Below are 15830 nucleotides of genomic sequence, written 5' to 3' on the forward strand. Positions count from 1 at the left end.
GTGTGTGTGAGTTTAGTGAGTCAACAGGTCATGTTACTTGACTGTTGCATGACTGCAGATGTCTCAAGAGGATGAAGACACAAAAAGAGAAGTAAATACTTTAGCGTATCATGCAGGAGGAATGTGAACTGTACTGTGGATTTCACAAAGTTTTAGCTTTCAAATTGCAAATCTTTTCAGCATGTGGATTTTTCTAGTTTTCCTCTCCCACATCTTCACAGGTGAGTTAGAACTTGCTTATCTTTCGTAAGGAAATCACTAAAGATATTGGACTTGTGTTATTGGATTGTGTTACTGATTCTGTTGATCACGCAATGTCATATTCTGTCTGACTGTTCATTTGCAGTTGTGTCTCTGAATGCTCTAACTGCTCCAGTGGGAGGAAGAATCACATTTCATTGTTCTCATATTCTGGCCGATGGAAACATCAAATATTTTTGCAAAGGCTCTTGTTCAGAGGAAAATATTCTCATTCGATCTGAGACAGGAGTGAATCCGTCTCACACGGGCAGATACACTCTGTATGATGAAGGATCAGACTTCACCGTGACCATCGCTGATCTGAGGTTATCAGACTCTGGCACTTACATCTGCGCAGTCGACAGACTTTTAGTAGACACTTACAACTACGTAACTTTACGTGTGATTGAGGGTAAGTTATGCATTAAATGTGTTTCAGAATTGATTTTAGAGAGTTTTATGGGCTGATGTTTAATATGAATTGACAGTGTTTGTGGCATACGCTGTTCTAGAGTGGTAAAGAGCAGATTTGTGACTTGTATGTTAAATGTGTGACTTCTTGACAAATATAACCCACCACTGGGTTAAAAAGGACGAACCTAGCTATTGGGTTGTTTTGACCCAGCAGTTTGGCAGAGGTGTAATGTACAGGGATTAGAAAGTCAAAGTCCTGCCATATGTTTTTTCCACCTATGAACTGATTTCACCAAAGGTGGAACCAAGCCATTCCTTTCAAGTCACAGGCAAGTCTCAAATCAAATCCCAAGTCATCAAAGAGTTCAAGTTAATGAGATAATAAAGTGACCTTTGCCAACTGCTGGGTCAAAACAACCCAATAACTTGTGTTCGTCCTTTTTTAATCCAATTTAACCCAGCATTTTTTTAGAGTGTAGTATTTACATTCTGGTTTAGTTTATCAGAAAAAAAGCATGTAAAGTCCTTAAAGTGTAATTTAAGTCAATTTACTCCAACTTTACTTAGTAAAGCTGCTTTAAAATTGTGAAAACAACATGTAACAATTTACTAGAAGTGTTTAATACTCAGTTCAGACTTGTTGAAAGTTTCACCTCTGTGTTTCTTTTGATGTGTGAAAATCTCAGAATTCTGGATTACGATAACAACAGGAAACATGATAAAGAACACCCTTTTTCTTTTATAACAGGACATTTATGAATTTATGTGTATTTATGTGTTTTTCACATTTTTTCTATTATACAGTCTTTACTTTGACACCTGTTCCAAGAAGTGCATCCAGACCACCTGCAAGAAGAACAACTACAGACATAACTGGTAATTGCCATCCATTCCAATCCATTCTTCCGTCCATCCAACCCAATCCCAAACTAATCCGTCAATCCAGCTCAGTCAATTCATTCCTTCCTGTCCCAGTCCATCCCATTCTAATACATCCATCCAAATCCATCCAACCCAGTCCATCCCCATCCCAATTAATTAAACCATCCAAACCAGTCCATCCATCGATTTAACCCAAATGACCCCCATCCTAATTCATTCATCCTAATACATCCCCATCCCAATCCATTTTAAAGTCATAAGTTAATTAATTTATATATGTGACCCTCGACAACAAAACCATTCATAAGGTTATTTTTTTTAAATTGAGATTTATATATCAAGTGTTCCGTTGATGTATGGATTGTTAGGATAGGACCATATTTGGCCGAGATACAACTATTTGAATATCTGGAATCTGAGGGTGCAAAATATTGAGAAAATCACCTTTAAAGTTGTCCAAATGAAGTTCTAAGCAATGCATATTACTAATCAAAAATTAAGTTTGGATATATTTATGGTAGGAAATTTACAAAATATATTCATGAAACATGATCTTTACTTAATATCCTAATGATTTTTGGTATTAAAGAAAGATAATTTTGACCGATACAATGTATTGCTGGCTATTGCTACAAATATACCCGTACTACTTAATACTGGTTTCTGGTTTTCCAGGTTCAAATATTTCTTTTTAGAAATATTTCCCTCCCAACCAACCAATCAATCATTCAATCATTCAGTCCCAATCGATCCATTCAATCCAATCCAGCCCCATCCCAATCCATTTTGAAATTGTATGTTTCTTTTATATATTTCTTTCTAGACAATAAGAGAACATCAGTGACAAGGCAGTTGACTGCAGACACTTCACCAAAAACAATACGCAGATCAGCACTGTCTGGTAAATGAGATTATATATAGTACTTCCTGAGGATCAGATAAAAAGGAAATAAATGTTCTATCTGTGCTGTTTTCTGTTCTCAGATCCTCTGGTTTATGTTGGAGCAGGTCTTGGTGCACTGGTGCTGATTTTTACAGTTGTCCTCTTCATATTTATCAAACTAAAGTATAAGCTTAAGAGATGCTCCTCCAGTTTGACATCGTCTGTGCAACCTGATTCTCTGATTTATACCACACCGAATGTCACCTCACAGTCAGATAGTCTGGACTATTCCTCTGTGAAGTTTATCAAAAAACCCAACTGCAGTGTGAAGACCAGTGAGATGTTTGAAATGAACCCGAATGAACGAGTAGAAACACTATATTCATCTGTTCAGAATCAACACCAGTCAGACATCACTGATCCAAACTCAATAATCTATTCCAGTGTTCGTAAAGGATTGTAGATTAGGTTGATTTGACAAGTGCATTTTTAATTTATAGTTTAAATGTCTTTCCATTGTTGTCAATGCTGTACTGCAGGGGTTCTCAACTCTGGCCCTTGAACTCAACCCTGGCCCTAGAACTCAACCCTGGCCCTTGATCTCAACTCTGGCCCTGAACAAGCTAAGAGTGTGTTTGTTTAGGGTTAGAGCTAAACTCTGCAGAACAATGGACCTCAAGGACCAGAGCTGAGAAATCCTGCTATACTGAATATAGACTGCTTATTGTTTGCTGGAAATTTTTCCATGTCTACATTAATATTTTTATACAGTGCAAGTCAGCTGTTCTTAAGACTATGAGTCAGTATGTATGGCATTTCCCCACCCTCAGTTGATGTGTTTAAAGGTGAGGTTTGTCATTTTTGGATGCTAAAGTACTTTCATATCCACTTATTGTGCAGAAGTATGTCATGCATGGTCTTAAGGTGTTTTTTTTTTTTTTTTTTTTTTTTCACAAGTGATCAGATGTGTTGGAGAACTGTAAATAAACTAAGGAGTACATTTGAAGAATAAATATTAGTAGATATTAAATTCTTTTAACATTTATGATTGATCATGCTCTTCCCTGTTGAAAAATCCAGCGTGTGCTGGTTAGGTATGTTTTAAAGCATGGCTGCTGGTTTGAGCTGGTCGTGTGCTGGTCATGAGCTGGTTTAAGCTGGTCTAGAGCAGGAGCTAGTTGCTTAGGACCAGCTTAGGACCAGCACATGACCAGCTAAGAACCAGCTTAAACCAGCTCAAACCAGCAGCCATGCTTCAAAACATACCTAACCAGCAGACGCTGGTTTTTCAACAGGGTTGAGCATGATCAATCATAAATGTTAAAAGAATTTAATATCTACTAATATTTATTCTTCAAGTTTACTCCATAGTCTATTTACAATTCTCCAAAAAAAAAAAAAAAAAACATAAGACCATGCATGGCATACTTGATATGCAGATTAAGCTTAAAATGTCAAGATATTATACATGCGTGTGTAGTAATGAATTTTGTAAGACAAACAGGGAAGGGGAAGAAGAAGTTAAGAATTGCCCCATATACATGTCAGTACTGGAAAGAAAAACATTTGTCAGTGTTTAACAGTTGTATTTAGTCAAAAGTGCAGCAAACCCTCACCATGTGGAGCTTTACTTTTCTCTGGTCCTGCATGCATATCGGTGAGTTCAGGACTGTTGAGTGTGACACTCTGATTTTCCACTTACCTAATATTTTGCAATCAGCAGACAGTATTTCTTAATATGGTAAATGTGATAATCCTGCCTAATGCTGTTTTGTTTTCAGTTGTGGTTGTTGCTCAAATTTATGGACACAGAGGCGAGCGTCTTGCAATCAGATGCCCTTATAAATCTGGATATGAAACAAATTCTAAGTATTTGTGTAAAGGAGAGTGTAACTTTGGAAATAAAAACATCATGGTTGAATCTGGATCTCCAGCTAAAGACATGAGATTCTCTCTGACTGACAACAAAACATCCAGAGTTTTCACCGTCACCATCACTGATCTGAGAACAGAGGATGAAGGACAATACTGGTGTGTTGTGAAGAGGAAATATATTACTGATGTATATTCAGAGATTTTGTTGCTGGTTAAACAGGGTAGGTGATTCTGCGAATTCTACATTTCTATAGTAGAAATGTGCATGAAAAGGAGTCAGTAGCTTTAGTAGCTCATGTAAAGATGTGACTTTTTCTCATGAATGCACATGGAAAGTTCTAACACAGAGATGTGTTTTAGAAAGACTGTACAAAGTTTGGTAACATTAATTGAATTGAGGTCAAATCGACCTCCAGCGGTTTCCATGCAAATCAACATTTGTATTAAAGAAGTCAGAACATATGACATTTAAGATTCAGATTTTACTTGATATTCAAGACGCGTCTTCTTACACAGTCAACAAGTGTAAAATCATATTGCATGGAAACCAGTGGGGGTCAATTTGAGGCACAAAAGGGGTATTTTATTGTAATGTATTCGAATAACCAAACTCTAGTCTATCTCTATTGTCACTTTAGATGAGAGGATAACTGAAGTTCCACCCATCAGTCTGTTTTCAATAACAAACACACGTGTTTCATCAGGTCCTTTGACTCATCAACCCCTGTTACTGCACACATCTTCTGACTCAAGTAAATGTCCCTCCACATCTCACACACTCACTGTTCATGTTTCTCTCACATAAACACTTCATTTAATTCTGTGAACCTTTCAGTGGTTTATTTTGTCTTTCGTATTTTCAGGTGCATTTGTCATCATCATCACAGCAGGAGGTTTGGTGTTGCTCCTGATCTGTGCTGCATTTCTTATTGTGGCCGTACGGAAGAAAAAGACATGTGGTAATTATTTATTTATTTTTTTTTTAACTATATATGAAATACATATCTACATATGTGACCCTGGATCACAAGACCAGTCTTAAGTAGCACAGGTATATTTGTAGCAATAGCCAAAAATACATTGTAAGCATCAAAATTATTTTTCTTTTATGCCAAAAATCATTAGGATATTAAGTAAAGATCATGTTCCATAAAGATATTTTGCAAATTTTCTACCCTAAATATATCAAAAATTAATTTTTGATTAGTAATATGCATTGCTAAGAACTTCATTTGGACAACTTTAATGGTGATTTTATGATGCTTTCAGGTCAGTGTTTTTTTTTTGTTTGTTTTGTTTTGTTTGTTTGTTTTGGGTTTGTGTGTGTGTGTGTGTGTGTGTGTGTGTGTGTGTGTGTGTGTCAAGATACCATTATACTGTGGGTTTTATTAGTATTTTTAATTACCTTTTATATTTTTCATTTTCATTTCAAGTTTAAAGTTTGTTTGCCTATTTATTTATTTATTTATTCATTCATTCATTATTTCATTCACTTATTTAACATTTTTCAATGGGTTTCATTAACTAAATACCTGATTCAGACATTAACATTAACTGATTCACACATAGACACCCCTGCATTTTATGGTCTCTAAAGTTGGAAAAACAACTTTTTTTTTTTTTTTTTTGAGTGATATAATGTCTGCATTTAAGATAGCATGAAGAACTCAGTTCAATTCCTGGAATTTTAAAAATAAAATACACATTCATCTATGACAGGTCTGGTTTCCTTCTCTGCTGAAGTGCTTCAAGTGCTGGGAAGCAGTGGGGAAGAAGTGAGTCAGGATTATCTTTACATAGGATTTCTATAAACAATTGCATCATGAACTTTAGTTCTTCTCAGTAAAAGCCAAGGTTCAAATTCTTGCTCAATTCTTCCTTCTTCCAATTTACAGAATGCTTACGAAACAGGAAACCCAGCTGTCATCTCAAACTCACGCACAGCTCAAAGTCATGACGGTTCTTCTTCAAACGAATTTCACAGAGCTGCAACCGCAGAAGCAGTCGACACAGACTTCGATTATGCCAGTGCTGCTGCTGGAGTTCGAACTGGTGTGAATCCAGATCAGATCTACACAGAACTGAACACTAGTAGACACAGTAACATTTATCAGAGTCTCATAGCTGATTCTCAAGAAGTGTCCGTCTATTACAGTATTGATCAAATGATGGAATGAACACAGAAGCCTCATATACAAACAATAAAGCTAACAGAATCTTTAATAATCGTTTAGGTGTAATAAATGTTAAAAAGTGTAAATATTTGTGTAAATATGGCATTTTATCCTTTGTAAACTTAAGATACAAATATGCTGTAAAAAGTGATGTTTATTATGGACCAAAATAAAAAATGACCATAGTTTGATCTGACTCTGTGACTTCAGTTGTTTATAATAAAAATTTGACAGTATTTTTTATTTATTTATTATTATTTTTTTGTTCTGTTTTTTTTTTGTTTGTTTTTTTTGTTTTTTTTTTGTTTTTTGTTTTGTTTTTTTGCAGCAGTGCATTTATGACATCTACCAGTAGGGGCTAAAAAGGGGCTAAACCTTGATCATTTAACATGAGCAAATAACTTGACAATTTGCTAAATGAGCTTGATTTTTTGCTTTTTTTTTATTTTTCTCATTGCAATAAAGATGTACAGTATTTAATTGTTTTATATATATATATATATATATATATATATATATATTTGCTTTGTGTTATTTTCCATTGTCCATCAGAGGTCAGTATGGAGGGGAATGAGTCGCTGAAACCCACTGTGGTTGCACTAAAGAAAACTGAAACTGAAAGACCATATAAAAGTTTTACTGCCTCAATACTTTTATTCAGGCAGAAAGAAATAGGTTTCAATAAGTATGTATTTTACAATCTGTCATAAAAAAAAAAAAATAGCTACATAAATAATAAGTATGCTAGTGTGTGATGAATGCATACTGTACATGTAGTGTGCTGCAGAAATGAAAAAAAAAAAAAGAAAAAGAAAAACAGCACTACACAGAGGAAACTGCTTGTGGTCAGTGTATAGAGGCAAAGTTCAGAGCTGATTTCCTGATTACCACCACGATTCGTTTTCACACAACGCCCCCCAACATCCTATGCACATACACCCATTGTAGATCAATTGTTTGACCTTCATCACGAGACAAGCACTCAACATTTTCATAACAGTTGACTGACAGAAGAGTCATTTGGAGGTATTGACTATTTGACTGCAAGAATGAGCTTCTTGCAAACGGCCTGTGTGTTTTTACTGATGCGTAAGCGCTGATCTTTAGTTCCATGTTTGTGTTTGTTTGTTTGTCTTAAGATTAAATATGTATGCTAATTGTTACATTGTATGTTGTTACGTTGTTTGCTCAGGAGCTAATTACCCTCCTCCATCCCCAACTCATCCTTTTATCCAGAGTCAGGACTTGGTCTTCTGATGTTCCTTGTTGTTGTTGTTACATTAAATTGTCATTAACAACATCAATGAAATCTACTAAACATTTACATTGTTTCGTTTCTGTTTACCCTAAGGGGGTGACCACTGCTCTTATTCATGCTAGGCTAATTGTCAATCATCTTTGACAATAGTGGTCCAGACGGAAGTGTGCTGATGTGTGTTTGTGTTTGTGCAGTGAGCTGTTCACCGTGTGTGGACATTGCAGTGAGAGGAACTGAGGGAGAACAAGTGACTATTGAGTGTCCTTATGCTAAGGGATATGAAAAAGCTTACAAATGCTTTTACAAAGGAAATTACAAAGATTATGTCATTATACTACAATCTAACGGAGGAGAGACCTCAGTCGATGGCAGATTCTCACTGCGGGACGATCGCAAGATAAGATCATTGATAGTGACCATCGGAAACTTGAGGATGGAAGATGCTGGATCGTACATCTGTCGAGCTGGATGGGGATACCATAAACAAATCCATCTAAATGTGATCAGAGGTGCCTGATTTACACAATTTAACAATCTGTTTCATCCACTGTGCTTTTTGTTGTAATCACTGATCATTTTATTCATATATTTGTTTTGTTTTGAATAGTGTGATTATTTTACTTGTTTTTCAGCTCCAGAGAGGCCAAGACCTGTTCAGATCTTTACCTCCACCATTCATCCAGGTACTGGATATTCATTATTACATATGCATTACTGTGTTAGTATAACAGCACAATCTATATTTCCCTTCAGATCAAACAACAAACTCATTATCAAACACACCACCCTATTTGAGCACATCAGACTCATTATCAAACCCACAACCCAGCATCAACACAATCACAGATCATCACATCTCCTCAACAGGTCAGATCATCTTCTGCCTTTCCTCCATCATTAACTTCACTTTCATATACTTTATGTACAGATGATGTCCATTGATTTCTTCAGTGATTTTGCCTTCAGTTTAATAGGGTATGGGTTTGGCTGCCGCTCCACTCTCAGATTGTTTGTTTTGTTTGCTTGCTTTATTTATAATGTTCAGTACTATTTCATTATTTGTGTTGTTTTATGTTTTTGTGCTGTGATATGGTGATATTTATTAATGTATGCTGAACTTTTGAATTTATTGGATACTTTATGTCTGGTTGGGGTTGCTACGGATGGATGGATGGATGGATGGACTTTATAGAACCACCAGCTTCTATCCTTATAGAAGAAGAACTATTATGTGTCTGTTTAAAGACAGTTGTTGTGGTAATGCTGGTTTACTGCAGCCCAAGCGGCTCATTCATCAGGAGGCAGTTATGTCCCAGTTTCCACTTTAAAAAACACAATCATTCTAGCCACCAATTAAATAAAAAATTATTTGTATCTCAGTAATAAATAAAAAAATACATGATTAAACAACATAAATAAAAAGTGCAAATATTAAATAAAGTCTGATAATGAAAAAAGGAGAAAGAATTTAAATGCTGAGTAATATGTCATGCAGAATTTCCAAATAATATCAAAATAACTTTTTGAATTTTTTTTCCTCATATATAACCTGTTGTATCAACAATGTGTCTGCAAATTCCTATAGTTATAACTCACCCAGTTTCTGGATGTAACATAAGGAGACACAGAAGGCGGAGGATCCACATGCAGCAGGTTTATTAACAAAGATTAATTTGAAAAACACAAGAACCAGAAACCAGGGACCACAAACATGGGGTAAATCCAAACACACTCAACGACTAACAAACAAAGACTTAAACGCCAGAGTATTTATACACTGGCTGCGTCCGAAAGCTCTAAAATGCAGCATTCCAAGGCAGGAAGGCACCAAGGCACGTCTGAATTCTAATTCTGCTTCACTTCCTGTCTCCGGAGGTTCCTTCTTCTGATGGACTTTTGAAGGCATCATAGATGTATCCTTCCCTGCCTTCGATTTCCCACAATCCTGTGCGTGTGCATCATATAGGCTATATAAATAAAGATATTCTGGTGAAATTAGACTTGTTACTTTATATAATAGATGAGATCTTGACCATGACATACTTTATGAATCGTAATAGTGTAAAAAGCATAATAAATAATATTGTTTGTAATAATAGTATTTAATAAAATGTTAAAAGGGTTCAAATGGGTAGTGAATAGGAATAATGTTTACAATATACTACCAATAATAACGAAACAGCCACTAATAACAATGACCTGTTCTGCAATATTACTTGCATCAGTGCTTTTTTTTTTTTTTTTAAGCAAAAAGTAACTGCCAGTCGTCTTCTCCAACGCACAGACCTTCAGTGGGTAATGACATTGAGGTAATGACATTTATATATAACTGCATAAGATCGTTTTTCTACAAAATCTACAATTTAACCATTAGGTAACCTAGCAACGGCGTCACGTTCTACTGCCTCTGAAGTCTGTCCGAAAATGTTTCTAGAGTTGCCTTCACAGCCTTCGAAGTCACTGCCTGATAAGGCAGCAAGGCAGCAAGTCAGCAAGGCAGCAAGTCAGCTGACTAGGTTTTTGGATGCAGCCACTGTGTGGAGCCAAAGAACTAATGAGTAACTATGGAAACTAACAAGGGAATGGGTGTGGTCAAATTAGTATCCAACAAGGGTGCAGAGCAGCAGGGCAACAACAAAGACACGAAACTACGTAATAAAAGGCCTCGAACACAGTTAGGCATTGTGACACAGAACAGGACTGGCTGATGTTTAATTACAAAATAAAAGCCCTTCTAAATCTCAATCCCTTGAGTATATAATTATACTATTTAACCAGTGTAGGGTAAGTTACTCTGAAAATGTAATTAAATTACTGATTACAGATTATTCCTTTTAAAAGTAATCAATTTACAGTTCTGATTACTTTATTTAAAAAATAAATTAGTTACATTACTAGTTAGATTACTTTTTTTCTGTACATCCACGAAAAATTTTAGATATTTTATGTTTAGAGAGAGTCCCGCAAATAATTTTATTCTATTGCATCCCACACACAAGAGTCTCTGCCCGCCCACACCCGCCCATCAAGTCTTGTCCCGCACCGAAGTTGATGCGTTGCATCGAGTCTAGTGCCAGTGAAGTTTTAATCTGTCTGCTGCCCTTCAGGTGTTTTAAATTGGAATGGCGAGTTTTTCACGGTTGAAAAGGTTTTCTTTCCCTCTAATTGACAACGCACAATAATGTTCTTGCCTTTGACAGAAATGAACTCAAAATAATGATTGTATTTCCAGCTACAGAATGCACACTTTCTTCTCTCCATGCTGACTTTGTTTTCATTGGTAGTATCCGCCTCACAGTCGCTTACCAGTCAATGTAGTTCTCAGTTAGAGGATGTTGTGTGTGCTAGCCAACACCCTTTTTACTAGATGATAAAACACATTCTGTTGGCAATGATGTAACGGTAACGCATGCTTGTAACTATACTCTAATTACTCATTTGGAAATTCTAACGCATTAAATTACTCCGTTACTAAAAAAAATATCAAATTACAGTAACGTGTTACAAATTAATGCAAAGTAATCATACTGACAATTCTTTGCTCCTATAAATCACACTCTTTTGTACATTTGGCTTTGTTTTACATTTTTGTGTTTGCTTTTGTGGTTTATTGTGTCTCCTCTGTATTTTTAGGTTCATTTTGTCATCATCATCATCATCACTGTAGGAGGTTTGGTTTTGCTCCTGATCTGTGCTCTGTTGCTTATTGTGGCCGTACGGAAGAAAAAAGAGTAATAATGAATGAAGAAACTCTACATTTCTAATGTTTCACCAGAGATTTTTTTAGTGCATATGAAATCAGGTGTAATTATTCAGAACAATTATAAATAAAACATTTGGGGTTTTAAATTTTGGATTTCATTTGCTCAGAATTTTCCTGAAAAAAAAATAAATAAAAAAATTCCTCAGAATGTTTTTAGTCAGATGTTTGCTGGACTTTACATTGGACATTGGATTTAAGCATTGGATGCTTTAAAAGTAATGTAATATTCATCTATCACAGGTTTCTATTGCTCCCCTTCTGCTGAAGTGCTTCATCTGACAAAAAAGAGAAGAAAAGAGGTGAGTCAGGATCATCTTTGCTTAATATTTCTATAATTAACTGCATCATGAACTTTTCTTCTCAAGTAGAAGTCAGGGTTCACATTATTGCTCAATGAAGATGATGAAGCAATCATTTTCTTCTTCCAATCACAGAATGCTTATGAGAAAGGAAAGCCAGCTGTCATCTCAAAATCAGACACAGCTCAAAGTGACGATGGATTTGGAGCGAACAAGTTTCACAGACCTGCACACACAGAAGCAGTCGACGCAGACCTCGACTACATAAACGTTGCTGCTGCATTGAGAAACGATGTGAATCCAGATCAGATCTGCACAGAACTGGATTACAGTCACATTTATCAGAGTCTCACAGCTGATTCTGTTCAAAAAGACTCCATCTATCACAGTATCCATCAAACGATGGACTGAACACTGAAGCCTGAATCAACAAATGATCAAAACCCTTGCTTATTTGTGTTGCATATGAATGTTACATATACTTTGAAAATTGTACAGTCTTTTATAAACTTTTAGATCTAATAAACCTAAACCAGGTGTAAATATGATCAATTTTTCTCTGCCGTAAATGGAAGCAGTGGACTGACAAGTTAGATAGTAAGATAAATCTTTATCTTTAATAGCAAAACATAGGATTTTTTGAATGACTAGCCCCATGTGTAAACTGATACTTGCAAACCAGCTGAACCTCGACCACTTGCCAAGAACAGAGTAAATTTGACAAATGACTTTGACTTTGAATTTTTTATCAATTATTTATTTTAAATGTATAAATATATTTTCAAACAAAATGTTTATATATATTAAAAAAGCCCAAAATGTATTAATAGAAAATATTTTTTACATATTTATAATTTGATATATAATTTAGCAGATTTTTTCTTTTTCTTTTTCTTTTTCTTTCTTTCTTTCTTTCTTTCTTTCTTTCTTCTTTCTTTCTTTCTTTCTTTCTTTCTTTTCTGTGGGTTTGTAGCCAGAAAAGGGCAGCAGAAGACCTTTCGAAAGTACTGGAGGCAGAACAGAAACAGACAGGAAACTGATTGCAGTTTGTGAGCTCACAGCTAATTTCCCATTAATGTAACGCCCTCAACATCACATAAAAACACAGACACAGTCTGTCAGCACTAGTGTTTGATTCTCATCATGTGAGAGATTATTGGAGATTTGAGATTAAGGAGGATTGGAGATTAAAAAAAGATTTGAGATTAAAAAAAGTCATTTGAGGAACTACTGAGAAATTATTGCTGATTTTCTGAACTCAACAGAGGAAGACATGAAGTTTCCATTGATGATTTCTGGGTTTCTACTGATGGGTAAGAGCTTGAAGATAAAAAAGGTGTTTATTGTCTAAACTAAAGATATGTCTTATTTTGTCAGTGTATGTGAGTAAAGCAGTGTGCTGATGTTTGTGTTTGTGCAGTGATCAGTTCAGTGTGTGTGGACATTACAGTGAGAGGAACAGAGGGAGAACAAGTGACTATTATATGTCCTTATGATCATGGATATGAAAACTCCTAAAAATACTTCCACAAAGGACTTTACAGAGATAATAATATTATACTAACATCTTATGGAGGAGAGTCATCAGTGGTCAATGGCAGATTCTCACTGCGAAACGATCATAAGACAGGATCATTTACAGTGACCATCAGAAACCTGAGGATGGAAGATGCTGGACCGTACGGCTGTGTCGCTGGATGGGGAGAATATAAACAAATCCAGCTGAATGTGATTAAAGGTGCCTAATGTTCAACACTGAGTAACAATCTGTCTCATCCATAATGTTTATGCTGTAGTTAATGGATTATTATTATTATTATTATTATTATTATTATTATTATTATTATTATGAATGCATTTGTTTGATTTAAACAATGTGATCTTGTTTCTCAGCTCCACAGAAAACAGGACCTGTCCAAATCTCAACATCCACCCTCCATCCAGGTACTGGATATTTAATATGACATTTCAAACCTAAGTTTGTCTTGTCATAAATCCATAATTACTGAATATGCATTACTGTGTCAGTATAACAGCTCAGTCTAAATATACTTTCAGATGAAACTATGAGCTCATTTTCAAACACGCCGCCCCATTTGAGCACATCAGACATGGAACCGCAATCCACCATCATCACAATCACAGATCATCACATCTCCTCAACAGGTCAGATCAGCTACCCTTCCAAATTTCTTAAATATTCACTGCGATTTTATGTTTGTTTATGTTGACCTTGTTGTTTTGCTAAATCAATTGCCTCTTTCCATAAATGGTTTGTTCTCTGCTTTCCTTCGCTCACATACAAATCTTTGCTCCTATAAATCACACAATGTGTAACGGAGTGTGTGAGCATCTGCAAGCTTTTATTAGTGGGACGAGGCAGAGACATGGTTAAACAGGCAGGGTCGTAACAACAACAAACATGTAAGGGCTAGGCACAACAGAAGTCCAAAAAGCAGGCGTGGGTCGATCAGCGGCGAACATAATCCAAGACGTGAGACAGACGATTAATCCTTAACGAGCAAGAGTTTGTACATTTGGTTTTGCTAACAATGAACACAACAACAATGCACCATTTTTGGGGAAAGTGGCTTTTATTTTGACTGGTCACAGGTGCTGACCCAATCAGTGCGCTGAACGACGGGGAATGTAGTCTCCTGTATTTTTAGATTCATTTTCGTCATCATCATCATCACTGCAGGAGGTTTGGTTTTGCTCCTGATCTGTGCTCTGTTGCTTATTGTGGCTGTACGGAAGAAAAAGAATTGTGGTAAAAATGACCAAAGAAAATCCACACACACAGAAGCAGTCGACACAGACCTCGACTACATAAACGTTGCTGCTGCATTGAGAAATGATGTGAATCCAGATCAGATCTGCACAGAACTGGATGCCAGTCACATTTATCAGAGTCTCACAGCTGATTCTGTTCAAGACTCCATCTATCACAGTATCCATCAAACGATGGACTGAACACTGAAGCCTGAATCAACAAATGATCAAAACCCTTGCTTATTTTTGTTGCATATGAATGTTGCATATACTTTGAAAATTGTGCAGCGTTTAATAATCTTGTAGATCTACAGTAATAAACGAAAAACTGGTGTAAATATGATCATTTTTTCTCTGCCATAAACAGAAGCAGTGGACTGACAAGTAAGATAGTAAAATAAATCCTTATCCTTGATAGCAAAACATAGGATTTAATGTAGATTTTTTGAATGACTAGGCCCATGTGTAAACTGATACTTGCAAACCAGCTGAACCTCGACCACTTGGCAAGAACAGAGTTAATTTGACAAATGACTTTTGTGTTGTAAGATGTATGGAAATGCAATGTAATAAAAATGTTTATTCCAAAAGCTTTATTCTACAGCGCAGAAAATCACTGAATGGTAGTCAGTGATTGAATGGTAAATAAAAATAAAACAGAACAGGAATGCAAGGAATACACAAGATTAGAATCAGACAAGAATTAGACAAGAAAAGCATCTGAGGTTAAAAAGTATATATATTTTTATATATTTTTTTAAAACAATGACTGATCGTTTCACTAAATGACCCTTCTTCCTTGACTGGGATCATTTAAAACCCTTTGAAGCTGCACGGAAACTGCATTTTGGAAGTTCAGACTTGCTGGCACCATTGAAGTCCACTATATGGAGATAATTTCTGAAGTGTTTTCCTCAAAAAAACATAATTTCTTCACAATTGAAGTAAAAAAGACATCTTGGATGACAACAGGGTGAGTACATTACCTGTACATTTTTGTTCTGGAAGTGAACTCCTTTAAGATCCTCCAAAAGCATGTTGCTTTGGTTTGTTTTCATATGTTGGCCATCAGAGGTCAGTGTTGAGAGCGATCTGTTGTTGATGTATTTAATGGCATTGAATAAAACGCAGGACAATACTGGTGTGCTGTGGAGAGGAATTTAGCTTTACGTGATATCTATTCACAGATATTGTTGCAGATTAAACTTGGTAAGTGATTAATAATAATATATACAATATAATTCATGTTGAGTGTGCTATTAACTGAGTT

At 35.7% G+C, this 15830-nt stretch overlaps 3 protein-coding genes and 1 pseudogene across 5 annotated transcripts; all 4 read left to right on the top strand.

Moving 5' to 3' along the window:
• The first annotated feature begins 94 nt into the window (after positions 1-94).
• LOC127171759 (CMRF35-like molecule 8) lies at positions 95-3409 on the top strand. The gene is made up of 5 exons (XM_051120622.1): positions 95-221; positions 347-652; positions 1459-1530; positions 2360-2437; positions 2521-3409. Exons 1-5 carry the CDS (start codon positions 182-184, stop codon positions 2880-2882), a joined length of 858 nt encoding a protein of 285 aa, XP_050976579.1. The 5' UTR covers positions 95-181; the 3' UTR covers positions 2883-3409.
• Positions 3410-3790: 381 nt separating this feature from the next.
• On the top strand, positions 3791-6659 carry LOC127174262 (CMRF35-like molecule 1). 3 transcript variants are annotated; one of them, XM_051124739.1, is made up of 6 exons: positions 3791-4076; positions 4201-4515; positions 4933-5046; positions 5158-5253; positions 6014-6069; positions 6190-6659. In XM_051124739.1, exons 1-6 carry the CDS (start codon positions 4037-4039, stop codon positions 6469-6471), a joined length of 903 nt encoding a protein of 300 aa, XP_050980696.1. In that variant the 5' UTR covers positions 3791-4036; the 3' UTR covers positions 6472-6659. The 3 variants fall into 3 exon arrangements, with proteins under 3 accessions (XP_050980696.1, XP_050980615.1, XP_050980773.1); XM_051124658.1 differs by having other exon boundaries at positions 3791-4515; XM_051124816.1 differs by having other exon boundaries at positions 3791-4515; positions 4999-5046.
• Positions 6660-7422: 763 nt separating this feature from the next.
• On the top strand, positions 7423-10648 carry LOC127169406 (CMRF35-like molecule 6). The gene is made up of 4 exons (XM_051116762.1): positions 7423-7557; positions 7921-8235; positions 8359-8409; positions 8480-10648. Exons 1-4 carry the CDS (start codon positions 7518-7520, stop codon positions 8656-8658), a joined length of 585 nt encoding a protein of 194 aa, XP_050972719.1. The 5' UTR covers positions 7423-7517; the 3' UTR covers positions 8659-10648.
• A 2449-nt stretch (positions 10649-13097) lies between these two features.
• LOC127160771 (CMRF35-like molecule 6) lies at positions 13098-14074 on the top strand (annotated as a pseudogene).
• Positions 14075-15830: the final 1756 nt, after the last annotated feature.

Source organism: Labeo rohita, chromosome 1 (genome assembly GCF_022985175.1).
Source record: "Labeo rohita strain BAU-BD-2019 chromosome 1, IGBB_LRoh.1.0, whole genome shotgun sequence".
Taxonomy (NCBI): Eukaryota; Metazoa; Chordata; class Actinopteri; order Cypriniformes; family Cyprinidae; genus Labeo; species Labeo rohita.

Coding starts and splice junctions, on each gene's coding strand:
- LOC127169406 (XM_051116762.1), top strand. CDS start 7,518: ATGAGCTTCTTGCAAACGGCCTGTGTGTTTTTACTGATGC. Junction 8,236..8,358: donor CCATCTAAATGTGATCAGAG/GTGCCTGATTTA, acceptor CTTGTTTTTCAG/CTCCAGAGAGGCCAAGACCT. Junction 8,410..8,479: donor TACCTCCACCATTCATCCAG/GTACTGGATATT, acceptor ATTTCCCTTCAG/ATCAAACAACAAACTCATTA.
- LOC127171759 (XM_051120622.1), top strand. CDS start 182: ATGTGGATTTTTCTAGTTTTCCTCTCCCACATCTTCACAG. Junction 653..1,458: donor AACTTTACGTGTGATTGAGG/GTAAGTTATGCA, acceptor TCTATTATACAG/TCTTTACTTTGACACCTGTT. Junction 1,531..2,359: donor AACAACTACAGACATAACTG/GTAATTGCCATC, acceptor ATTTCTTTCTAG/ACAATAAGAGAACATCAGTG.
- LOC127174262 (XM_051124658.1), top strand. CDS start 4,158: ATGGTAAATGTGATAATCCTGCCTAATGCTGTTTTGTTTTCAGTTGTG. Junction 4,516..4,932: donor TTTGTTGCTGGTTAAACAGG/GTAGGTGATTCT, acceptor TTGTCACTTTAG/ATGAGAGGATAACTGAAGTT. Junction 6,070..6,189: donor TGGGAAGCAGTGGGGAAGAA/GTGAGTCAGGAT, acceptor TCCAATTTACAG/AATGCTTACGAAACAGGAAA.